Raw genomic sequence first — 27,053 nt, forward strand, 5'->3', positions numbered from 1 at the left:
GGAAAAACCCAACACCCAACCCCAACCAACCAATTTTCCCCTGCAACCGCTGCAACCGTGTCTGCCTGTCCCGCATCGGACTTGTCAGCCACAAACGAGCCTGCAGCTGACGTGGACTTTTTACCCCCTCCATAAATCTTCGTCCGCGAAGCCAAGCCAAAGAAACTTGTTTACCAGGAAGTGTCATGTCTTTGTTCTTATTCATAAATCTCAACCCCCAGGACTTGCTAAATCTATCTACTTGCTATAAGACCCCTATTCTATTATACTTGCTTTAACCCTTCCTCACACTATTAGCAATTAACTGTTAATGGTTGGTTGACTGAGCAGAGATATGAAATGTTTGGGTTTCTTGTTTGAAATCTGCTCAATATTAAATTGCTGCTAATAGACTGGCTGGTCACACTATTACTCCACCCTTATTCAACCCATCATAATTCATTCCTATTTAGCACTTGCTTGACTTCCCTTATTCCATTATCCCTTCACCCCATCCTAATTCATTCCTATTTAGCACTTGCTTGACTTCCCTTATTCCATTATCCCTTCACCCCATCCTAATTCATTCCTATTTAGCAATTGCTTAACTTCCCATATTCCATTATCTCTCAAACTGGTGTTTTCTAAAACTTCTGCAATAGTGTCTGCCTCATCTAGCCCCACCATTCCTTTCTCCAGCAATCGATGTCTCATCTCAGTGGACCGTATGGCCGCAACAATTCTGTCCCTAATAAGGTTCTCCACATGCTCCTGAGCTGATACTGCTTTAAAGTTGCAGCCTCTCGCCAGGTCTTTCAGAGAGAGTATATTGTCTATGGCAGACTCCCATACTTGTTGTGACCTGGTCATGAGTCTGTACCAGGAGTGGAGTTCACTATGCCCCTTAATGTAATGCCTCTGTAAAATGCTCATTGCCTCTTGGTAGGACCTGGAATCAAGAGAGTAAGGGTGGTCTCCCAGCTGTGCTAACAGCAGCATTAATAGCTCTTTATCAGATGCCTCAGCACCCTCCACATAAGTCAGAAAGCATCTCTGCCAGCGGCCGAAGTGTGTGCCGGCTCCGGGATTTCTGGGGTCGAGCTCCAGCCTGTCTGGTCGCAGCACATGGCTAAGCGACAGTCTCTGGTCTCTTAGGTGTAGCAAGGGTGGACCCTGGGGTACTGGGAGCTGCTGGTAGAACCTCTGTGGGGCTTGTGTCTGCTGGAGGAGTAATCTGGGTGCTTGGGGCTGTTGGCTGAGTCTCTGGCTTTCGGACGTTAGCAGTGGGCTTAGGGGGGATCCCAGCAGTAGCGTCAGGTCTCTGTAGTACTGGGGAAACTGCTGCTGGGGGAGTGATGGTAGCAGTCTCTGCTTTCCCTGGCTCTGGAGTGGTCAGGAATTCTGCACATATGTGGCAATCAGGAGCATGACTTGTGGAGATCCTTCCACCCGCGCTTGTAGTGGCCCCTTTCTGATCGGACCAGGGTTTAGGGTCGGCGGCGCCTGTACTGGCGAACCCATGGGCAGGCAGGGCTCTTGGCCATTTCTTACCTTTCCTATTGTACGTCTGTGGTCTTCCCCGCATTCCACCATGATTCCAGTACAGCGGTCCCTCGTCATCTCTATCCTCGGATGCACATGCTTGCTGGTCGTCCCTGGATTCCATTCCTCAGGAAGAGTCTCCAGGTGGTCGGGAAAGCACTTTGGAGCAGAAGCAGCTTCCAACCTAGTAGCTATCATATTAGTTTATTAAATTGTACTGGCAATAACCACACCAGCGGTGTGAGTATAAGACAGCTTTAATAAACTAATATGTTCACTAAGAGGTCTTGTCTCTCTGCAAGACGAACCTGGAAGGCTAGACTGTAGCTCTGGACTGCTTTATGTACAATGTCACTGGGATGACCCCTGGTGACCTAGTGGTGTAATTACATATCACCACATCCTGTACATCAGAATCCTCTGGAGCAACATTCCCACTTCTGATGTTAAGCTCTCTGGCTTCTTTGTCTGTGTGGTATGTCCCTAATAGCAAAGATGAGGAACATATCCAGCAGGCAAGATTATATCAATGAAAAGAGCAAAAACTGAGTCAAAATAATTATAAGCTGTAATGGGCAGCTCTGACACAATCAGAAAATAAGACTTAGAGGGAGAGGAAGTTTAATGTGGAGAAGTGTCTTGTTATGCACTTTAGTGGAAAGAATAATGTGTGCACAAGTCATGGAAATGGCAGTACAGGTTGGGGTTAATCAATAGTGCCAGTTTATAAAAGTGGAAAAGTTGTGCTAGAACTTTGTTCTGGTGCAACCTCCAGTGGAGTGGTGTGTTTAACTCTGGTTGTTACATGAAAGGAAGAATGTGAAAGCATTAGATAATGTCTAGAAAATACTTTTGAGAATAATTCCTGGTTCGGGGAGTTACAGTTACAAGGATGAATTAGTATGGTTGGCTTGTTTTCTTTTGAGAAAAGGCTAAAAAGTGATTTAATGGAAGTATTTAAAGTGATGTGAGTTCTGAACTGTTCCCTTGGGTGGAAGGAGCAAGAATGATTGTTCACAGGTATGAAATAAAAAGGAAAGGAATTAAAGCAATATGAGTAAAATCTTATCTACACATTGTGCCATTGAAGTAGAAGATGCATTGCTTACATATGTGATGGAGTCAGATTCCACTTGGGCCTTCAAGAGAAATTTTTATGTTGTTGTTATGCAAAGCTACAGAGAAAGAGTTCGAGGTGGAGAAAGAGAATGCTTTGGAAATAGTGAGTAGTTTTTTTTATAAAAAGCATGAGTAGACACCATGAATTATTGTAAACATTCTCTGCTTCTTCTTCTTTTCTTTGGCTTGGCTTCGCGGACGAAGATTTATGGAGGGGTAAATATCCACGTCAGCTGCAGGCTTGTTTGTGGCTGACAAGTCCGATGCGGGACAGGCAGACACGGTTGCAGCGGCTGCAGGGGAAAATTGGTTGGTTGGGGTTGGGTGTTGGGTTTTTCCTCCTTTGTCTTTTGTCAGTGAGGTGGGCTCTGCGGTCTTCTTCAAAGGAGGTTGCTGCCCGCCAAACTGTGAGGCGCCAAGATGCACGGTTTGAGGCGATATCAGCCCACTGGCGGTGGTCAATGTGGCAGGCACCAAGAGATTTCTTTAGGCAGTCCTTGTACCTCTTCTTTGGTGCACATCTGTCACGGTGGCCAGTGGAGAGCTCGCCATATAACACGATCTTGGGAAGGCGATGGTCCTCCATTCTGAAGACGTGACCCACCCAGCGCAGCTGGATCTTCAGCAGCGTGGACTCGATGCTGTCGACCTCTGCCATCTCGAGTACTTCGACGTTAGGGATGAAAGCGCTCCAATGGATGTGGAGGATGGAGCGGAGACAACGCTGGTGGAAGCGTTCTAGGAGCCGTAGGTGATGCCGGTAGAGGACCCATGATTCGGAGCCGAACAGGAGTGTGGGTATGACAACGGCTCTGTATACGCTTATCTTTGTGAGGTTTTTCAGTTGGTTGTTTTTCCAGACTCTTTTGTGTAGTCTTCCAAAGGCGCTATTTGCCTTGGTGAGTCTGTTGTCTATCTCATTGTTCTATCATTTAAATAAATCATCTTTATGAAATGCAGGCTACTTTAAAGCTCTATCACTGTTGCTCAATGTCTTGCTTGACCAAATATAATCAACAAACAGCATTATTTTCACTACCAATGAAATAAGAAACATGTCAAATTTGAGTTAAATTATTAATGACATAAATGAGTGAACATTCTGCTCATTTTGCACAGTTTTAGTATGCTAAATTTATCTGCCTATATTTTCATTCCCATCGGACAAAATTGGTATTGAACTACAAGATACCGAGAGAACAATTCAGATCGTCTGATTAATTTCTATTAATATTGGTTAAATTAACTAATTAAATCTAACAAATATAAAATTAGAAATTGACATTATTTGGAGGAATAGTTTTCTGCATAATCAAGTTTAATTTGTTTGTAAAGAAGAAAATGTAGGAAATACACCCAAGCTTATGTCCCTTGGTAGATAAGTATATGTTGGTAAATTATATGTTGCTAATTTAAGAGGTTTTTATTAGGACACCAGATTTTACTAGTTATTTTTTAATTAATAATACTTGCTGAAATTGTGAATGATCAATAATAGAATGTTATATGATAGAATCTAAATTGAATTTTAAATTTAGACATAGAGCACAGTAACAGGCTTTTCTGCCCCACGAGCCCGTGCCATCCAAATACCCCAATTAACCAACAACCCCCATATGTTTTGAAGTGTGGTAGCAAACCGGAGCACCCGGAGGAAACCCATGCTGACATAGAGTGAATGTACAAACTCCTTACAGACAGCGCTGTATTCAAACCCAAGTCGCTGGGACTGTAATAGCATTGAGCTAACCGTTCTGTTAACCATGCCAAATGTTGAAACTATTGGAATAAAAACAGAAATGTTGGCATGCTTATCAATAAGGAAGCATGTATGTGGAGAGAAACAGAAATGACCAGATTTATGTTTTAAAATAAACTACCTGCTGAATGACAGGCCTTTTCTTTCATGGTGTAAGAACTCAGATAATGGAATAATTTATTGAATGTATGACAGAAGCCAAAAAGAAGAGGTTGAGATTTTCTTTTGGCTTTGATGGAGCACTGAGAAAGTAGCCGTTTTTACACTGAAAAGCTGCTTTTTTTGCTGTATATGACCCATCTCTGGAAGCTGACTTGCTTGTTCACACAGAACCAAAAAAAAGCCATCTCTCTGAGTCAAATGTGCTCCACCACTGAGAGTACCTACCTTGGCAGATCAAAGCCAGGTAAGTCTAGCCCCCTCCCCCCCCACCCCCCCATCTGCCTTCGATGTGCAAAAGCACAGTACTCAAAAGGAAGGTAAAACCCAGCTTTCAAGCATTGTGTAAAAGGGCCCATTTAATGTGGTTCAGAGGGAGATTCCTTTTGAAATTCAGAAATGTGAAAAGTGGGGAAGTTGTGGCATTTGTGCTGGAGAAAATAATGGAGGATGATAGTACATATAGCACAGTACAACACAGGAATAAGCCTTTTGGCCTACATGTCTGCGCTAAACATGGTGTCCAAATCAAACTAAAGCTCCCACTATCCCCTTCATATTCATGTATCTAGGTCTTTTAAATTACACTATTGTATCTGTTTCAATCCCTACCCTGACAGTTTGTTTCAAGCACCTACCATTCTGTGTAAATTATTTGCTGTGCAAGTCTCCTTCAAACTTTCTCCCCTTCATCTTAACCTCAGGTTTTCCAGTACATGACCCTATTACCCTGGGGAAAAGATTCTTACTGTCCACCCTATCTCATGATTTTATAAATCTCAATCAACCTCTGTGAGTCAGGAACATTAATGATTTTGTTGCCGGGAATCCTCTTGGAAAGACTGATGACCGTATGATGGATTTCATATACAGATGAACGATGCAATAATATGATCTAAAATCTAAATATGGGGAACTGCAACGCGATGTGTGAAGAGTTTGGCTGGGGTAGACCGGACCACAGGCTAAATGGTGGGATAGCTGAGGAACAGTGAAAGACTTTCAGAGAAGGCTCAACAAAGATATATTCCAGTTAAAAACAAGGACAGCAAGAGTGGGAAGAGCCTTGAATGATTAACAACATAAAGGAAGGTGACAATAATAAAAAAAAAGCAACAAAAAGGCAAGCAATAAAGGAAGAAAGGGTAGATTGTGAAAGTAAACTAGAACAAAATATAAAAACAGGTATCAAAAGTGTTTATTATTATATGAAGGGAAAAAGAGTGACTAAAGTGAATACATGACCTTTGGAAGATGAGAAGGGGGAATTAATATTGGGTAATGCAGAAATGGCTGAGGTATTGAACTATTTTGCGATGGTCTTCATTGTGGAATTGATTACATTGGCTGTCACCAAGGAAGTTGTGCTAAACAGTGCGTCTAAAGGGTGATGTACCTGGTGGAATGTATCCAGAGTAATGAAATAAATTGCAGATGTTAAAGTAGTAAAGAAAAATATCAGCAGTGACTTTCTGGAGGGCTGCAGAGACCCCAACTACATTTCCTCTTAAATACTCTCCTTCCAACCACAGCATGCAGTCTTCTCAAGGAGCATCTACTGCTGCGCATTAATAATCTTCAAATCTCCCGGGCAACGGCTGAGTCAGGCCATTGAATTGCAAAGGCTTAAATGGGCCTGGCCATCACCAAGGCCAAGGCTGAAAACGTGGCGTGAGGATTGGGATTCAAACTAGACCGAAGGGCAAGAAACTGGAGCAGCATAGTTGGTGTAACAATTAGCACAACATCTTTATAGCACCAGCGATCAGGACTGGGGTTCAAATCCCGCACAGTCATAAGGAGTTTGCTTGTTCAGAGTGGGTTTTCCCTGGGAGCTTTGGTTTGCTCCCACTGTTCAAAACGTATTGGGGGTGTAAGTTGAGCAGCAGTGTCTCATGGGCCAAAATGACCTATTACCGTGCTGTATGTCTAAATTTAAAAAAAATAAATTTAAATTTAATTAGCTGAGACCTCTCCCACTGTCTATGCTACTGGTCAATGTCCAATCACTAGAAAATAAAGTTGATGACCTCAGAGCAAGGCTGCTTTATTAGAGACAGGTGAGACAAATCTGTTGTTTGCAGCACTGAGACCACACCAGACGCCACAATTCAACCAGAAGGTTTCACCATTCACAGTCTGGATCGGAACTCAAATTCTGGCACAGAGGGGATGGAGTGCTTTTTAGTTAATTCTGGCTGGGGCATGGACATTGGGATCATATCGACTTTCTGCTCCAATGCCTTAGAGCAAATCTTGATTAAATGCAGACCCTTCTATCTACCCCAAAAGTTTTCATCAATGATTCTCACTGGAGTTTATATCCTTTCCGATGCCGATTACAAAGAGGCACTTGTGGAGATGTAATTGACCACCTCAATGAAATACAAATCATAGTCGGTGACTTTAACCAGGGCTGTCTCAAGAAAATCTATCCTAATTACCATCAGCACATAACATGCTGTACCACAGGTCCCAGCACACCTGATCACTGCTACACCAAGATAAGCAAGGTCTACCATTCTTTCCTGAAACAGCGTTTTGGCAAGTCAGATCACATGGCTGGGCTCCTTCTGTCTGCATTGAGATAGAGACCAAAAGAGAGGCTTCAGAGATCAAACCAGACAGAAGGTGGTCATGGAAGGCTGAAGAATGGTTACAGGACTGCCTCAAGTCATGGATTGAGTGGTGTTCAAGAACTCGGCTAAGAATCTGAATGATTATACCAGGATTATTACAGACTTTATCAAAACAGCTGTTGACAGCTGTGACCCCAACAAAGCATTCAGTGCTTTCCCTAAACAGAAACCACGGATGAACAACAAAATCTGGAACCTGCTGAGAGCCAGATCAAAGGCATTTAAGTCCAGAGGTCCAGAACACTACATAAGGAGCAAGTATAATCTATGAAAAGTCATTTACTGAGCGAAGTTGAGATTCTGGACAAAAATGGAAACAGCAAAGGATACCTGACAGCTATGGTAGGGCCTAAATGACATAACCTGCTACAAAACTTACTTAAGAGTATGGATGAATAGAGGGTCCTTTGGGTATAAAATTCTCCATATATTGACCTAACCATAATCCAACAGGAAAGAGTTAATATGACTATCTGATTTATATGGAAACATCTGATTGGTGCTTATCTTCATTTCTAATTCCTTTTGTTTTGCAGTCAGATCTAAACTTATTTTCACCAGGTATGATTTTTTTGGGAGATAATATATGAGATTTCAAGCTTAAATACAATCACATATTATCGTTTCCACGCAGTGCTGACTGAGAAACTGTATCCCAATTGCTCATTAATTTGCTCACAATGTCAGCAGCATGCCATCTATGTTTTATATCACTGCAAAATTTAAATCCATTTGCACACTTCAGAAACCATTTGGATCTTAATTGTAAGAGAAAGTATTAACAGACTGCTTGAACACAAGTCTTGTCTTACCTGAGTGACCAAAGATCTCTTACAATCTGAAAATGTGGCATTGCTGGAGCTGTTGTAATGACAGCGTTGCCACTGGAGCAGAAACATAGAGCTCCGTGGGGTCCAACCTTCCAGTCTGACTGCCTTCAGCTCTGTACCAGCTTTAAACGGCCTGTTTAAAATCCAACACCCAAGATGGCAGCACCTATGATCAGCAACAGCCACGAGGGCTAGCGCAAGGCACCAGAAAACAGGGAGACCACCGTCCTTCTGAAAAGGAAAAGCAGAGAAGATGACCCAGGGGATGGCGACCATAACCCCTGTGAGGGGTTATGTGGCTGAGGAACACAGCGGGCTGAGGAACACGGCGGGCTGTTGGTGACTTGAGGAGAGGAAACCACGCAGTTATGGATTGCTGGAGTTTCGGATCTGAAGCACGGGTTGCCGATGGTTTTGACTGGGCTCTGTGTGGCTGCAGATGCTGCGGGAGCACTAGAGGCAAATCCACAGGCACTCAGTGACTCTGGGAGGAACTCTCTTTTGCTTCTCTTTCTCTGACTGTAAGAGTCACTTTAGGCAATGTCTGCTGATGGCGAATCCATCTGCCTTATTATCTGTTATGACAATAAATTGGATCTTGATCAAAGAAGACAATTTCTATGATGGATCAGATATTTCTGATGTATCGTGTAAGGCCTTATCTTTCAGATAGGAGTGGAGTGCCTGTTGAGATGACTTTTCCAGTTACCCAGCTTTGAAGCTATTATTATCTTGTGGCGGCCTGCAATTGCGGAGATCAGGCCGGCACATCGCGCAGCAGCAGACATGGACAAAGATCGCTAAAGCGACTCCCAGGACAACAAACCGGAGGGGTAGAAGCTGGGGCAGCATCAGACCAACAGCCCTAAAATGGCATTGGTCAAACTTCCCAGCTAACTCAGTAGAAACAGGCTGGGGAAGAAGGGCATTCATATGCATGGATGTTCCCTCCCGCTATTGTTCTTCATATGGCTGACTCAGTCAATCAACAAAAACGGCGGGAACTTGACCAGTATAAAAGCAGCCTTTCCAGCCCTATTAAAGGAGTGAGCTTAACCTGCCACACTGTGTTTGTGTGTGTTTCTTTGTAGTGGTCGGCTAAAATCCAATATATGTGAGATGAGCATGGTTCCCACCATTCACCAACTGCTCTGAGAAAAGTTAAACTAATACATAAAGATATGTTACTGTTGAGAACTGTAGATAGAGCAAGAAGTTACATTTAACTTGTGATTCTCACACAATCTTTGAAGTAAAATGTGGTTAATGTGAGTCATCCATACTGATGGGATGTAATTCATGACGCTTTTACACATGAAATATCTTCTATCTCCCAAGTGTAAGGAAACCATGCCCTCATACTTCCCACTGCTGCAAATTCCTTGTATAGTTACAGCCATCCATGGGGAAAACTTAGGAGAAAGGGAGTTGGTGCCAAATGCATAAGAATTGCTAAAAAAATGATCGAGCATGACACACTAGTATTCTCTGAAAATCTTTAAATGAATTGCTGAACAATATGTAATTTCCTTATCCTTTTAAATAACAAAATAACAATTTTAGCTTTCTACATCTTAAGGCTAACAATATTAATGTAAAGTAGAGCAAAAATAAATCAAATGAATAACATGAAATCTTCAAAGAGGATTTAGCTGCTATTTACCCTACAATTGCATTGCCCGAATGTAAAAATGTAAACAAATTAAAAATATATTTCACATTCTTTTTGCAGAATGCTTGAAATAAAATTCACTGTTTTAAGTTTGTTTTCAGGAAAAAAACAATCTTATGTAGGCAATGCACTGACTTTTACTGATAGCTGAGCCTGGGCTCAGCTAAAATCAAATACCAGTAATTTTTAATGTCAAAAGGCCAAGTAAAAAGTAGCTGTATTCTGTATTAATGAGATTTCATTAGACTCAACAGAAAAGATTCAGGGTTACTAGCCTTGAATTGATCCCTATGTCCACTTGGTTGCATGCCTTCTGATGCACAAAGTGAATGAAGGAGGTGAAACTGCATTAGTTTGTACAGGAAACAATTTTGTTGCTGAACAAGTTTGAACACATTTTTGAATTGTCTTTGATGAAATTTTCTGACAGACTTCATCACATTTATTTGTTTTTTTTTCACAAGATACAAGTCCTCTGAGTTTTCTGAAAACCACTCATATAAAACACATTCAGATTTGTCAGGCTTTTCTCCATGCATTTTATGGCAATTTTCAATACTTTTATCAGTCTTTGAGTTCAGGTCAAACTCTTTTAAGCTTTGGACTTTGTGATTGATATCATAAGTAATTGAGGAACCATGTTGAATTATTTCATAAAAACATTTTAATTTTTACTTCTTTCTAATATTTTACACATTTCAATTTTCTATTCCAGAGCTAGAACATGTTTCTACTTTGTACCTTTGCCGGGAGTATTTTTATCGTATTTTTACAATGGATAGATGAGAGAAATGTAATACAGTTTATGAAATGGAGTTGGAATTAACTGCCACTTTTGAAGACACAAGTGACTGAGGGAAGGCTGCCATACTGTCATAAAAGCACAGAAATGCTGAAGGAACTCAGCCGGTTTTGCTGCGTCCATAGGAGGTAAATATATATTACTGACGTTTTGGGGCTGAGTTCTTCTTCAAGGATTAAACAAAAACCAGGAAGCCATAAGAATAAAGAAGTCCAGACCAACAAAAGTTGTTCAATGTATATAATAAGAGGAAAGGTGAGAACTGATGTTCTTTGCTGATCCCTTGAAGAAGGTCTCAGACCCAAATATTTGGTAATACATCTTTACCTCCAATGGATGCTGCAAGACTGGCCAAGTTCCTCCAGCAATTTTGTGCATTTTGACTGCAATTACACCATCTGCAGACTTTCATGTTTCATTCTGCTGAGTCAATAAAATCGCAACTAAACCTTATATGCCAAATCAAATATATGTTTGCTGTTTACATGAAATTTCCAGATGCATAGATTTGACACTAGGTCTTCCACATTATGATGGCAATCACAAAGTACAAAGATTTGACACTAGATCTGCCAGATTGTGAGCAAACTGGTCTGTGGGTTTATTCTCAGCTTGAACAGTCTGAATCACACCACCCCACTCCCACACCGACAGCCCGCAACGAGAGGTAGTGGTGATTAGTAAGGGATGACTTAAGGTATATGTGAGTGGAAAGAAAATGTTTGAAATCCACTTCTTTTGATCAATACTTGCAGTAGATTTTCCCACGCTCTTTTATTCATTGTGCTCGTATGTTTTATTAAATTGTGCGTGTATTTTCCAACGCTCTTATAAATTGTGCGTATATGTTTTATGAAATAGTGGATGTATTTTTTCCACGCTCCTTTATACATTGTGTGCGTATGTTTTATTAAATTGTGTGTGTATTTTCCAACACTCTTTTATACATTGTGTATGTCTGAATGATTAAATTGTGTGCATTGTTTCCCACGCTCTTTCATAAATTGTACAGATGTAAGCTTTATTCCTGCTACTCTTCTATTAATTGTTGTGTGGTAATAAAAGTAATGTTTGATTATAAACCCTTGTGTCCAGACTCTTATCTCACGGACCTGACTCTTTCTCAATACAACAATAACCAGTGCAGGGACCAACAGTGTTACTGTCAGCATTACTCACCAATATCACCCTAATTTCAACCTGGCACATAAAATAGGCGGAATATTTCTGAGCCATTTTTTGGGAAAAACAAGTGGGTCTAACACATGAATGGGCATTTTAATTTCAAGTAATTGCATGAAATCTAGAATGAAAGTATAGGAGCAGTATTGATAATGACAAAGCGATCAGTCATAAAATGGAGTTCAATCTGGAAAAGTGTGACTCTGGAAGGTTGAACTTGAAGGTGGAGGACATTGTTAATGGTAGGCTTCCCAGTAATGTGGCGGGACAGAGAAAGTTGATAAGCCGTATAGTGTGCTGGCCTTCTTTAGTTAGATGATTGAGTTCAAAAGCATAAACCTGTACAAAAAAATCTGGACAATGATATCTGACCAAGAGAGTTCTTCCAGCAGTTGTATTTTCTGTATTAATAAATCTGTTCCTGTAAATGCCACTTTACCATAATAGGTTAATCTAATAAAACTCCTCTGAAAAGAGTAAAGAATTTGGGGTTTTTTCCTGTTGCTTATTTTTCATGCTTTTGCAAATATGCCATATCTATTTAAAGAAAGCTTAAGTGTCACAATTTGGTTGTATCACATGATGTAAAAGTTTGGACTAGACATGCAATGGTTCAAATCCTATTTTATTGAGCTAAATGTTTTCCCAAATTAGACATATGGCACGGTAACAGGCCCTTTCGGCCCACGAGCCCGTGTCACCCAATCACATCCAATTGACCTACAACCCCCAATACGTTTTTGAGTGTGGGAGACACATGCCGACATTGGGAGAAAGTACAAACTCCTTTCAGGAAGTGCGGGATTTGAACCCCGTCCCAATCGTTGATGCAGTAAGATTGTTGCACTAATCGCCTCGCTTACTGTGCTGCCCTGCCGTTCTTTCCAATGTGAAAAGAAAACGATTATCACAGATTATTTCTTTCCAGCATGCAAAGTCCAAGTATCATGGTGGTAATAAATCAGATGAAAAATTAAAGAAGTGAGCGAGAAGGGATTAAATGTAACACATTTAAATTAATGTCTTAAGCTTCAAGTTGTATTCATTATTTCCTTTACTTTAACAGGAAGTTCATGTATGTGCAGAGCACTTTAAATAGAAACATTTGGAATGCCAATGCCACTATTTGGTTTAGACTGCACCAAGCCCAAAGTTCAAGGTAAATTTTAGAATTTTGTCAGCAGTTTTTGTATTTATTTTCAACACACTATCAATACAAGGACCAATAGCATCAATCCATGTGTCTCTACTAATATGTTATGTTTAAATAATGGGATTGTTAGCAAATGGAAGGCACCCTTTTGCTTCTCTCTCTCTAACTTTGTCTAACTGTAAGATGCACTTAAGCAATTCCTACCGGTGGCAAATCTGTCTGCCTTGCAGCAGGAAAAAAGAAATTTCATGTCATATGACATTGTTTTATTGCTCTGATAATAAATTTGCTTGAATGAACATGTGCTGGCTTTGTATTAGAACAGTCTATTTAATTCTATTCCATAGAGCCCTGCATGTATCTTTTAAAATACTTTCAATTCATTTTTTAAATTGAATCACTTTCCATTTCTCTTTCAGTCAATAGATCCTGTTTCTGTAAATTAGGCCTAGAAATTTTTCTGTGCTGGGATGGCATTTTATTTCAGTGCTTTGCAATGGAAATATTCACTTCAACTGTAACAGCATTGATTTGTCATAGCTTACAAACAACTACAGAATATACTCGCTCATTTCTTTCAGCGTACCATAAGGTCAACTTCTTTTATTATTCACTAGACACCACATTGCATTCTTCAACTCTCCAAGCACCACCCAGCTAAACTCCTCTGACCTTCTCATTGGCTCACTGCCACACAGGTGATCCTGACACTCTCACTCTCCTCCTCCTGACTGATGTATGTATGCAATCACAACAGCCCCTCCCCACCTCAGCTCCTGAGCCATGCAAGGTGGCGATGAATTGGAACTGTCCCGCTATGTAATGTTCCGGAGGACTTACAGTTTGGCCCGACTTAATATGATAGTGCAAGACAGTTGATGCACGGACTAACTGGCAAGGGTGCAACTGGTCCTCTGACTCTGTATCTGACCAAGAACATGGACCGTCGATATTCGCTGGCTTCATCCTATCATGTCAGCTTTTCCATTCTTGTTGATCACAACAGCCTTCGGGTGGTGTCGTAAGACCTGAAAAGGACCATCATAAATGGGCTGAAGTGGAACACATGTCAGAGGAACACATGAGTACAGTATTGTAAATCAATTGACACATACACTGCTGGTGATGTCTGCTATGTAGGAGTAGATCGGAGTAATCTCATATTTTCCTGAAGACAATTAACATAACTAGTTGGATCATAGAGCATTATGCTTGGACTTGGATTCATGCCATTTACTAGCTCTGCCCCTCAATATTCAAGATCTGCCTTAACAGCAGTATGCACTACAAGGAGAACCATGGCAAATATTCACACCATGTAGATGCATCATACCTGCTGTAAATACTGCCTTCAATTGTTGATGGAAATGCTCAACAAGGCTGTTGGCCTGCGGATGGTAAGCTTTAGTGCGAATATGGGTCATTCCCAGAAGATCAGAGAGAGCTCGGAATAACACCGACTGAAACTGAGACCTTCAATCAAGTGATAGTGTAATAGTGACCAGAACACCGAAAGATGGAATCCAACAATCCATGAAACCCCTAGCGACCATCTCCACAGAGATGTCAATGATATGAATGGCCTCCTCCCACCTGGTGGTCTGGTCTTCACACGTGAGCAGATAAGCATATCCCTGAGATGGCGGAAGCGGTCTACCAAGTCCAGGTGCAAGTGCTGGAAATGGGAATCCAGAACAACAAAATCATCCAGCTTGGATTTCATGTGTCTGGAGACTTTAAAGCGTTGCCCCTTTATGGTCCTTACCCATAATCTAACATCCCGTTTTACAGGAGGCCAGGTACACGTTTCATAACTAGTTTGATTGATGCTCTTCTACCAGGTTCAGATAGATTGTGAAGAGACTCAAAAATCTCCCACCTCATAGCCACCAGCACAAAAGGTCTAGGCCTTCCTGTGGAAAAATTGCAGACTAACCTTTTACCTGATTCATCCAGGGTCACACCTTTAAGATGGAGACCAAATTTGATTCTGTGATACTGGATGAGATTGGATCGGGATCAGTGCATGAACCATGGTGGTGAAATCGATGGCAGTAATTGCATGCATGGCGTCAATGTTGTGCGCCTGGACAGGGCGTCAGCCACTGCATTCACTTTTCCTCGAATGTGCCATTTTGCCAATGAAATTTGTAGGATGAAGTCCAAGTGCTGAATCTCTCTGGGTGAGTAGAGATGTGCACTTGTACTCACAGTATGCATAAGAGTCTGTATAAATGGTGAAAGGATGACCTTCCAATAAAATGTTTCACTGTGAGATAGAAAGACCACATGTACTACACTTTGCCTAAGCCGATGACAGCTTGGCTGACAAAAAGGCCAGAGGTTCCAATTGCCCATCGATTTGTTGTTATAACACTGCTCCCACAGCACTGACAGATGCATGTGTGGTAAGAGAAAGCAAGGTGTTGGACAGTCTTCACACACCGCATCATCTCCCAAAGTTAATGATCTTTTGGACATGGAATGATCAGATCCTTTTAGTAGTGAGGGGAAATAGAGATGCTGCAGCATTTGACAAAAATCGGCGATAAAAGTAACAGGTGTAGGAAATTCTCAAATCTCTCACGCTTTCGATTAATCGGGCAAAATACCATGTTGCGTAACTCTGTGTCCCAGAAATATAAGATCAGCAGCGCCAAAAACACATACTCTGGGATTGATTATAGTGCCAAACTTATCAAGCCTCTGAAACAATGAGATAAGGTGGAGCTTGCGACCAGAATATCATCGATGTAAACAAACACAAAATCGAGGCAGGCAAGTACGTGGTCTACAAACAGCTGGACTGTCTGATCTGTATTCTATAGATTGAATGGCATTTGCAGAAACTCAAACATGCCGAAAGAAGTAATTACTGCTATATTTGCGATATCAGAAGGCTCAACTAGAATATGATAATAAGCACGTACAAGATCAATGGTTCTCAACCATTTTCTTTCCACTTATATACCATATTAAGTAATCCCTATGCCATCAGTGCTCTATGATTAGTAAGGGATTGCTTAAGGTGGTATGTGAATGGGAAGGGAAGGTTGAGAATCACTGCTCTAGACCCAATTGTTACTGAAATATTTTGCTTGAGAAAAATGGTCATTGGCTGATTTCCTTTGGAGTTATGAAACCGTGCACATAACAAATCAATTGGGTACGATTAAAACAGTGGTCTTCAAACTTTTTCTTTCCACCCACATACCACCTTAGGCAATCCCTTAATAATCAGAGCACCTATGGCAAAGGGAATACTTGAAGTGGTATGTGAGTGGAAAGGAAAAGATTGAGAACCACTGTACTAGATCTATTGTCGCAAATGCATGTTGGCCATGAAGGTTTGCTGAAAAGTTTTGTAAATTGGGGATGTTGTATCGGTCAGGCACAGTAGAATTATTCAGGGCACGATAATCCCTACAAGGCTGCCAATACCCAAAATAATTTTTTGGAACCATATCCAACAGTGAAGCCCAGCAGATGCCAGATTTGCAAACTATGCCCAACTCTTGCAAGTGGTCGAATTCTGATTTTGCAATTTTAAGACGCTCCGATGGTAATCTACAAGCCTGCACTACCACCAGAGGACCCCAAGTCTCTATATGGTGGGTTACTCTAGGTGAGGGAAACACTTGAGCAAGGCTTGGAAAGGTCAGGAACCAGGTTGAAGGCTCATCAGGTGTAATTGGAGGGACAACAGATGCAGCTCACTTGCATACATGAGCTGTGGTCCACGACGCAGTGATTTTTCAAATCCACCAACAAAGAAAAATGTGACAAGAAATAAGCTCCAAAAATGGAATTTGCCACATATGCAACCATGAAAACCCACTGAAAATATTTCTTAAGACCAAACTCCAATATGAGTGACCTCTAGCCATATGTTTGGACATTAGAATCATTCGCATCTGAAAGAACACATGACATATTGGGGTGTCTGGATTCCTCTGTGGTTGGAGGGACCACTGAAATCTCTGCACTGGGATCGTTAAGAAACTGAACATCTGAGAGGTGGTCTTTGAGGAAAAGATGGTGGCTGACATGCGTGTGGGCAGCAATGACCTCTACTGCTGGGCTTGGTTATTTCCCGGCTGCCATTTGTAGAAGTTACAAGGTGGCTGACAGGACCAGGCAGCAGCACAAAATCTCTGAAGCTTCCAACAAATACATCGTCCATTGCCTCTACCACGTCCTCAACCATCACGATTCTAACCAGGTCAACGGAAGAAATTCTGTAGTTAGTGCTGCCATTTGCTACCAATTCAGATATCTTAGATTGATAAGGTGCTGGTGCTTCACAAGGCACAGTAAGTAGTGGTTGCAGTTCCATTTGCTCTTGTTGACTAGGGAAAGAAGACAATCTATCTTCAATGCTGAGGTTGTGGACATAACGAAGTTGGCATGATGAAGACTTAAGGCCTAAAACATTGACTACATTGCTTTCTATGGATGCTGCCTGAATCACTGAGTTCCTCCAGCATTGTGTGAATTGCTCTTTTTGTCTCTTCAAAGTTTTTCTTTGTTTACAGAATTTGTGATGTTTCTCTTATGAAGGAAGCAGGATTGCAAAGGCAGATAATTGCCATCAAGGCAGAATGGGTGCATGTTCAGTACAGTGAAACTCCATTAATTTAGCATACTCAAGACTTCAGTGGAACCAGACTGACAAGCTTTCTGGACTATATCCCATTTAATACTTTTAAGGTTTTTGATTTTTCATACCTTGATGAAGGGCTCAAGCCCAAAACGTTGATTATGTATCTTTATCTTTTGACCTGCTGAGTTCTTCCAACATTGCAATTTTTTGCTAATACTTTTAATTCTAATTCATACTTATTAACAGCACACTTTAAATTTGCATTTAAAAAAAATATTTCACAGTCATATCAAGTTAAAAAAAGAAAGTCTAAAGATGCCGGTATTCACTATCACAGTAGTATGACAAAAGGCAAAGGAGGAAAAACCCAACACCCAACCCCAACCAACCAATTTTCCCCTGCAGCCGCTGCAACCGTGTCTGCCTGTCCCGCATCGGACTTGTCAGCCACAAATGAGCCTGCAGCTGACGTGGACATTTACCCCCTCTATAAATCTTCGTCCGCGAAGCCAAGCCAAAGAGTATAATACATTTTTCTGCAAACCCAGTAAGTTTAAAGGGAGTGTGAGAAACAGAACACAGTAAATTTCAAGGGAGCATGGAAAAAGACCTTCATGAAGGTCAAGGAAGCTCATGAAATGCCTAGCAGAATATAAGCTTCTGGAGGAACTCAGTGATTCAAGGCACATTCTATGGAGGCATAGAGATAGTTGGCATTTCGGGTTGAGATCCTCCATCAGGAATCTCGTGTATCTTGTGTCTGCTTCTGCACATGTTGTCTCTTATGTCTCCTCAGGAAATAACCAGATGGGCTGCGTAGGCGCGTGGGAACACGGGCTGTGAAATGCTTATGGGAGCATGGGATTCAGGGCACTAGTATATTAAAAGAGAGGGAAAATTATAATGAGTTTATTGTCATACACATTGTGCAATGTACATGTGCACAAAAATTCTTTCTTACAGCAGCTGAAAGGTACTTTGTTAAAAAAGCACAACGGCAATAGGACATTAAATTCAATTAAAAGAGACAATAAATTCAAAATTTGATAATAAATATTCACATTTATCCTTCTGCAAAAAAAAGGAATGTGGACAGTCCTTTTATAGTGTCAGAGCAATCTATAATTAGTGTAACAAGGAGAAATTAAAAGCCTGATAGCTGTCGGAAATACACTATTCTTGAATCTAGAGGTGTCTGAAGGAAGCAGTAAGCAAAGGTTATGACCAGGGTGACGGAAGTTCTTTATGATGTTGGCTGCCTTCTTGGGGTAGTGTCTCTTATCCAGGAGCTGTATTAAATAGATGCGCCTGGCTATGTTTGTTATCTTCTGGAGCCATCTGTGTTTCTGGCCATTTGAATTCGCAAATCAGGCTGCAATGCTACTAACCAGTATACGTTCCACAATGTAACTGAGATGTGTAGATAGAATATTGACAGCATGCCAAATCTTCTGAGACTCCTTAGAAAGTAAAGGCATTGTTGTGCCTTCCTCATGGTTGTCATGATGTTTTGGCTCCAGGAGAGGTCTTCTGAAAAATTGACTCCCAGGAACATGAAGGTTCTAACCCTCTCCACCTCTATACCATCTCAATTTGGACAGGTGTGTAGAAACCAGGGCATTGACAAGTTTAAAGAGATCATGTAAACAGAACCCTGTGAGTTTCAAGGGAGTGCAGGAAGGGATCTCAGTTAATTTATAGAGAGCTCAGGAAAAGGAACGGTGCAGAAAGGGGAGTGTAATACCATGAATCTGGGAATGTGGAAGCCAGTACACAGAAAGGCATAATAATGAGACACAGAAACTGAGGTCCGGGTGTTTGAATGGGAGCATGGAAACCAAAGTATAGTGTTTAAATAGGAGCTTTAAACAGGGCCCTGGTGTATTAAAGGGAGCATGGAAACAATGCCCTGTTGTGCTAGAGGGAGCAAGAAAAATCAGCATCTAATGAGCCAGATGCGAAATTATTGGGATTTCTGATCAATTAGACAGCAAATTATTTGAATCTTACTTTCAACAGTTACCTTGACCTTTATATTTTAAACAAAATTGCTCATTATTTAATTTTTAAAATCTATTTAGAGAAACAAGTCAGCAATTAAGATCACTGTAAAGCACATGTTATTAAATAATCTTGCATTTAACCCAATTTTTCTGCGTTGACTGAAAAAAAATTCCAGCTCATTTGCTAACTCCATTTTTTTTAACCTTTAACCTTCTTCAAGTGTATATGTGTGATTAACAATTATTTGCTTGTATTTTGTAGAGGAAGAGAGATATTTGAAGGCAAATGATAGACATTTTAATTCAACATTTCAGTATGTGGTGAGTAAACAATATTTAAATTCCCATCATATCCCTTGATGGCTTAGTGTATAAGTACATATTACAATATGTCGCAGAATTGGGAATCCAATCTTTGATGCCACTTCTCCAGTGGATGTAAAACAATATTCATATATATAATCATAATCTGAATTTTCCTGATATTGTTGATATCCATAATTCTACTGCAGAAGAAAGTAGTAAGTACAGTATAAATACCTAATTTTTGGTGTAAGATTCTAATGTGTTATCACATGCAATCTCATTTCATAATGGTGACAGTTATATTAAAGCATAGAGGCACTGTACAAGTTTGCTTCTTTCATGCTCTGTGTCCTCCTTAACTTTTTATTAAATACTTTATTTTTAGGTTTGGCCAATCTTTATCAACCATTAATTAAATTGTATCTCTTGTCAGGTCTCCAATTATAAGGGAGATTGATTCCTTCTAGTTTTGACTCCAATTATCTGTCACTTTTTTTCCCCTGTGGGTACATACAATTATTTCAAAAACAGTTGACCTATTAAACAATCAGTAAGTAAAATATAGCAAAATGATGAAAATCTGAAATCAGAACCAAAGATAAAGCAGCACCTGAGGTGAAAGAAAAAGTTAATTTAACTGATTTTTTAAAATCAAAACTTATCTGACAAAGGATCATCGACCTAAAACCAATGATGTCACTAGTGTTGCTGTGGTAATTCATAGTGACACCCCCCTCTCCCCACCTCCTCGCATGAACGAGTATACCGAGCATAGAAGAAACAAGTTCCTTGTATGTCTGGGGTTGGCGGAGGGGGGAGGGGGGAACCCATTAGAAAGTTCAAAAAGTAAATTAACATAGAGTTTTAGCCTTGTAGACATATTGGTACATGTAAGATGGGCTTACAAAAACGATTCTGTTATTATAACTAACTACAGGGATGTTTTTTATAAAAAATAATAATTTCTACTGAAACAGTGCACAAAAATTTTATAGACAGTCATTTTGGTGTCACCTGGTGCAGACCGCACCCCACTCGTGATGCCAGTACCTAAAAGTTACATAACCTGTTGAGTATCACCAATATTTTGTATTTTTATTATAATTGATTTCACATGCTGCATTTGGGGCACCTCCCTTAAATTTTTCTCAGATTTAGTTGTTTCTTACCTGACATGTTTATGGTCTCTTAGTAATTAATGATCAGTGCAATAGTTCCTTATTTTGCAAATAAATTTACAAACTTTTGGTCCTGTTATTAGATTCCAGAGCAAAAATCTCACTTTATTCTGTGCTTAGCAATTGATAAGAAGTTATAGTTATCCCAACACTAAGACAATATCGGGGCGATCTTCGAACACAGTGTGTGCTGACATAATTGCCTACTCTACCAAGTGCCTAGAATTTCCCTACATTCCCTCCATTTTTCTCTGTTCCACGTACCTATCCAATTGTCTCTTAAAATATCCTATTGTACCTACCTGCACCACCGTACCCAGCAGTGCATTCCATGCATCTACTACCCTCTGTGTGAAGAACTTACGTCATACATCCCCCTGAATTTACTCTCTAGCTCACTGGTATTAGTCATTTCACCCCTAGGAAAAAGCTTATGGCCATCCACACAATCAATGCCTCTTAATATCATATACACTATTATCAGGTCACCCCTCATACTCCATCGTTCCAAGGAGAAAAGACTAAGTTTACTCAGCCTGTCCTCATAAGACATGCTCTCCAATCCAGGCAACATCCTTGTAAATGTCCTCTGCACCCTCTTGACAGCATCCACATCTTTCATCTCATGAGGTGACCAAAACGGAACACAATATTCCAAGTGGGATCTAACCAAGGTCTTCAATAGCTGTAACATTACCTCATGACTCTTGAACTCTATACCAAGGTTAATGCCTTCTTACTTTCTGATTAAGCCTTGCATGGGGAACCTCATCAAATGTTTTACTGAAATACTTATACATTAAATTCACCATTCTACCTTAATTAATGTTCTTTGTTACATTGTCTGTTGAAAAGCATGGACAGTTAATTGGAGCAAAATATCCTGCATTAGATTTTACTATGCACCTAGTAAAAATTCAGAAATTAGACTTTATAAGATTATAATTTTTATGCAGAAATCAAAAGATAAATCCAATAATTATATAGAGAATGTGAATGTGAATTGGGAAAAAGAGTGTAATTTATATTTATAGTAAGAAAATACACAAAAATTAATGAATAATTACTGCCAATGTTGTTTATCACAAAATTAGTGTTTTCTGGTGTTAATCTAAAGAGGATTCCTTCTGCATGATTTATCATCAGGCGTTAAGGATTTTTGAGATAAATACAATAAAATCTCTCTTTTCTCATTTCATGGTTATTGGTTACTTTTATTTTTTAAAATTTAGACATACAGCACGGTAACAGACCATTTCAGCCCACGGGCCTGTACCTACCACCCAATTACACCCAATTAACCTAAAACTCCTGGTACATTCTGAACGGAGGAAGGAAACTGGAGCCCCGGAGAAAACCCATGCAAACACAGGGAACGTGCCAACACCTTACAGATAGTGTGGGATTTAAACCCTGGTCCCAATCCCTGGTGCTGTAACAGTGCTGCGCTAACTGTGCTGCCCTCAAAAATGGAAATTATAATTACTTTATTATAACATTATTTGATTTCTGTGACATATCCCCTTTAATTGACATTTTAGGCAATGATTCCTGGTTTTGATGTGAAAGTAATTTTATATTTGTATTACTTGATTTCACATTCTTACTAATTATTGATTTTCTTTTCAGAACAATATAATTAAAACTTCAAAATATAATATTTTTACATTCCTGCCAATCAACTTGTTCGAACAGTTTCAGCGAATTGCCAACGCTTATTTTTTATTTTTACTTATTTTGCAGGTGAGTGTTTATTTTTATCTGTTTATATTACCTTATTTTGATCACCCTTTAGTTTCTTTATTTTCAGTTTAACATTGATTTTGGCAAATTCATGCTCCAATTAAGCTTTTCTGAACATTCTTTTTGCTAGTTAAGTAAAATAGAATATAGAACATTGCAGCACAGTATAGGCCCTGCGGCCCTGTGGTCCCTGCGGATGTTGTGCCATCCAATATCTATCTATATATCTATTTTATATATATACCTACCCAAATAAAAGTACTTCTAAATTACCTAATTGGAGGAAGAGGCCGAGTATCATAATAAAAGTAATGGAGTAATGGAGCGGTCATCGAGGGAATGATCATTGTCTGAGTGAGCTGAATCTAAATGGTAAGGTATTGGTTCAACAGACCAGTGAGAACAAGTGAGGGATAGTAGAAGTTGAAGTAAGAAAGGTCCACCTTATTCAAGGAACAAAAACAATTCAGCAGGTAGGCACAGGCAATATTTTTCCTCTCACCATAAACAGTCAGAATGGCACCCAAGGCAGGGGAATGTTCCTCTTGAAGAATGTGGGTCATCAGGGAAGCCAGCAGTGTCCCTGACAACTTCACCTGTGAGAAGTGCATCCAGATGCATATCCTGCCAGGCCGAGTTAAGGAAATAGAGTTGGAGTTCAATGAAGTCCCGACCATTCAGGAGGCAAAGGGGTGATAGGCAGGACTTACCAAGATGTTATCACACCTAGGAGGCAGGAGGAGGATAGATGGGTGACAGTCAGGAGAGGGAAAGGGAACAGGCAGGCAGTGCATGACACCACTGTGGCTGTCCCCTCAGTAACCGAGACCATTTTGGATAGAGTGGGGGGAAACATATCATGGACAAACCACAGTGGTCTGGTCTCTGGCACAGAGTCTGGTCCTGTGGCTAAGAAGAGAAGGGGGGAGAAGAGACAAGATGTAGTGATAGGGGATTCCATACTCAGGGGGACAGATAAGGGGTTCTGTAGAGGACAGCGAGTATCCCGGTTGTTATGTTGCCTCCATGGTGTCAGGATCCGAGATATCTTAGATCAAGTTCACGGCATTCTCAGGAGGCAGGATGAGTAGCTAGATGTCATGGTACATGTAGGGACCAATGAGATGGGTAGGAAAGGTGAGGACGTCCTGCAAGGTGAGTTCATGGAGTTAGGCACTAGGTTGAAGGACAGGACTTCCAAGGTTATGATCTCAGAATTGCTACCCATGCCCATAAGGTTAGAAAGAGGAGGATAATGCAGCTTAACACGTGGCTAAAGACATGGTTCAGGAGGGAGAGCTTCAGGTTTCTGGATAATTGAGCTCTCTTCCAGGGAAGGTGGGACCTGTTCAGACAGGCCAGTTTGTATCTGAACTGGAGAGGGACTAATACTCTTGTGGGAAGGTTTGTTGGTGCTGCTCTGATGGATTTTAAACCAGATTTGCAGGGAGAGGGAAACCAGAGTGCCAGAGCAGATAGAGGAGTGGAGGAGGTCAAATATGATGTGAAAATTGCATACACTGTTAGAAGTCAATAGGTTGTACATGGTGGAAATTTTCTAAAATGCATTTATTTCAATGCAAGGAGTATTGTACAACAGGCGGATGAATTTAGAGCATGGATTGACATGTGGAATTATGACATGGTGGCCATTAGTGAAACTTGGCCGCAGGAGAAGAACTGGCACCTCAATGTTCCGGGCTTCCGTTGTTTTAGACACGACAGAATGGGGGTCGGGGGAAGGTGTTGGGGGATGAAAGGGGAAAGAGTTACATTGCTTGTCAGGGAAATGTCACAGCTGTTTTTTGTTATAATGATCAGAAACGTATATTTTTACACTCAGTATGGTCTTGTGATAAAGTTAGGTGGTTTTGGTATAAGGTAGATGACTTTACAAAATATTAAAAAAATAAAATTTTCTTTAGATCCAAATTTTTTTTTTAACTTGGAGATATTAGTGAAATGGGTTTGTTTTATAAATTAGATAAATTTCAAATGGCTTTTTTCAGATTAGCTTTAGCAGTGGCGAGGAAATGTATAGCTATTTTGTGGAAAGATCAAATGGATCTTAATTTACAAAGATGGCATCTGAAATTAAGATCGTGTATTCCATTGGAAAAGATAACATAATTGAAGGGATAAATATTATGTATTTGAAAGGATTGGAGCCCATGCTTGGATGATTTTAATTTGAAAATTTAAGGATAGGGTTTTGAATGCCGCTGGGTCTCCTTATCATATAGTAAATGAATAGCGTTTGCTGTTCTCTTCTTCTTCTCTTCTCTTTTTTTCAGGTGGGTAGGGGGTTTAGGGTAGAGGAAGGGTGTAGTTTTAGGTTTGGGTATTTTTTGAGTAGGTGCCTTTTTAGTTTATATTTCTGTAACTATGTTTAAGTTTAGATATATTGTTATATTTCATTTTCTGTAACCGTGGTTGTTTCTTTTCTTTTTAAAAATATTTTTAAAAATCGAGATGCCAATCAACTGAGATGTGTCATTTGTTTTTAGATTCAGTCTCTTAAGCATTAAATCAGCATTGTGTGTCACGCTAATGGTGTTTGTGAAAAGATCGTAAAGATCGAGAGTATTAGTTTAATGATTTTTTAAAAAGAAACTTTATTGAAACAGTTGGTTTCAACAGAACATTTCCTCGATATGGCCTGTTCTCACAGTTGCCAGCAGTCAATACAACAGGTGCCACGTCTGAAGCTAACATTTAAAGTGACATACTACATTGCAAGCAACAATCTTTCAGGTGTGGAGAATGTATCTACTGATTGAATGAATACTGTAATGATGGGGATGAAGAAAGGGGTGTTTGGTTTGGTGCGGACTAGAAGGGCCTAATGGCCTGTTTCCGTGCTGTAATTGTTATGTTAAGTGGAAGAGTCGTCTAAAGCTGCCAGTAGGATCTTCATAAAGTAGTGAAGAATGATCTCTCGGAAGCATATTCATTGCACTAGATGGCAGCAGAAGTTCTATAATGTCCACATTGCATAATGTCCAATTTCACAGAACATATCTTGGACATTAAGTAAATAAAAATCATTTCATTTCAGTTAATTAAGGTTGAAAATCTCACAACTGTTAATATAGGAGTAAATACACAAAATGCTGGAGAAGCCCAGCAGGTCAAACAGTCTCCTTTATGTAGCAAAGGCAAAGATACAGAACTGACAATTATGTATCTTGTTCACATCCCACTTTGCCTTCTCCCACAGTCCCCCCCTGCTTTTTAACATTCAAATTGCTTAATCTCCCCTCTTCAGTTGTCCCCTCCTAATCATACATGTGCGCTCTTCTATCATCCTCCTACCATCCAAATATGCAACAAAACATCAGTTCTGTATCTTCATCTTTGCTACATAAAGGAGACTGTTTGACCTGCTGAGCTTCTCCAGCATTTTGTGCTTTTACTTCAACCATGGTATCTACAGAATTTTATGATTTACTTCAAAGCTCTTATGCTCCTATTAGGAAATTAATGGAGGTCTTCATAAGAAATTCAGTGCAGTGCACTTTGGGGAAGTCTGCTCTGTATGTGCACTCAGTCTGCTACAGTGGACTAAAGAAATCTCTCTCTCAGTCTGATGTTTTGGTAACCTCTTTGTTGCAGCACTGAGAAGCAAACGGAAATATAACAGGGATCAAAAGGAGCAACATGGCATAATATAGTCTCTCTCACCTTTCTGGTTTCCAGAATATGCCATGATTCTGATAAACCTTGGACTATGCAGGCAAAGAATATTAAGCACATATACTGTATGTCGCTGTATCTGAAATGTAGGAAGTCACTGATCTCACTGAGGACAACAAATGTAGTTCACATCTTGGCTTTCTAAAAAGCATTATCTCAGGGGAAATGAGATTAGTAAAACCTGTTTTCTGTAAGTACAAGGTATGAACTGCTAAATGTTCGTTCGGGCAATGTCCAACCGCTCATACATTCATGGTCTCATAATTATTCAGTTGCTGTGAGCAAGTCCACAGCAGTTTAGAAAAAATGATCGCAAGCTATAGGAAATTGAATACTGTATACCCAAACTGATCTGATTACCCAACTCTCTCCCCACAGCCCTGTATATACCATATAACAATTACAGCATAGAAACAGGCCAGTTCGGCCCTTCTAATCCATGTCGAACACTTTCTCCAACCTAGTCCCATTGACCCACACCCCTTCAATTTGAGAAGCCAAGCAACCAAGGTGTGTCAATTTGTTTTAAGATTCACACCTCTCTCGTCTACATAACTATCCAACTTTTCCTTAAATATTAAAATCTACCTATATCTATTACTTCACTCGGAAGCTCATTTCACACTTCCACCACCCTCTGAGTGAAGAAATTTCCCCTCATGCTTCCCCCAAAATTATCCCCCCTTCA

General features: G+C 40.2%; 1 protein-coding gene and 1 long non-coding RNA gene across 3 annotated transcripts in view; one reads left to right on the top strand and one right to left on the bottom strand.

Moving 5' to 3' along the window:
- Positions 1–27,053, bottom strand: part of LOC138757255 (uncharacterized) — a 701,670-nt gene that overhangs the window by 654,831 nt on the left and 19,786 nt on the right. The window lies entirely within an intron of this gene.
- Positions 1–27,053, top strand: part of atp8b5b (ATPase phospholipid transporting 8B5b) — a 210,306-nt gene that overhangs the window by 20,212 nt on the left and 163,041 nt on the right. Inside the window, exons 1-4 of one of the 2 annotated variants that reach the window (XM_069924291.1) lie at positions 4,742–4,805; positions 12,750–12,842; positions 19,705–19,763; positions 22,556–22,669. In XM_069924291.1, coding sequence (XP_069780392.1) covers positions 12,794–12,842; positions 19,705–19,763; positions 22,556–22,669 — 222 coding nt within the window. In that variant the 5' untranslated portion in view covers positions 4,742–4,805; positions 12,750–12,793. Of the gene's footprint in view, positions 1–4,741; positions 4,806–12,749; positions 12,843–19,704; positions 19,764–22,555; positions 22,670–27,053 lie in introns of those variants that run through there. The other variant, XM_069924290.1, reaches the window with a different exon arrangement.

This window comes from Narcine bancroftii, chromosome 3 (assembly GCF_036971445.1).
Source record: "Narcine bancroftii isolate sNarBan1 chromosome 3, sNarBan1.hap1, whole genome shotgun sequence".
NCBI classification, from domain to species: Eukaryota; Metazoa; Chordata; class Chondrichthyes; order Torpediniformes; family Narcinidae; genus Narcine; species Narcine bancroftii.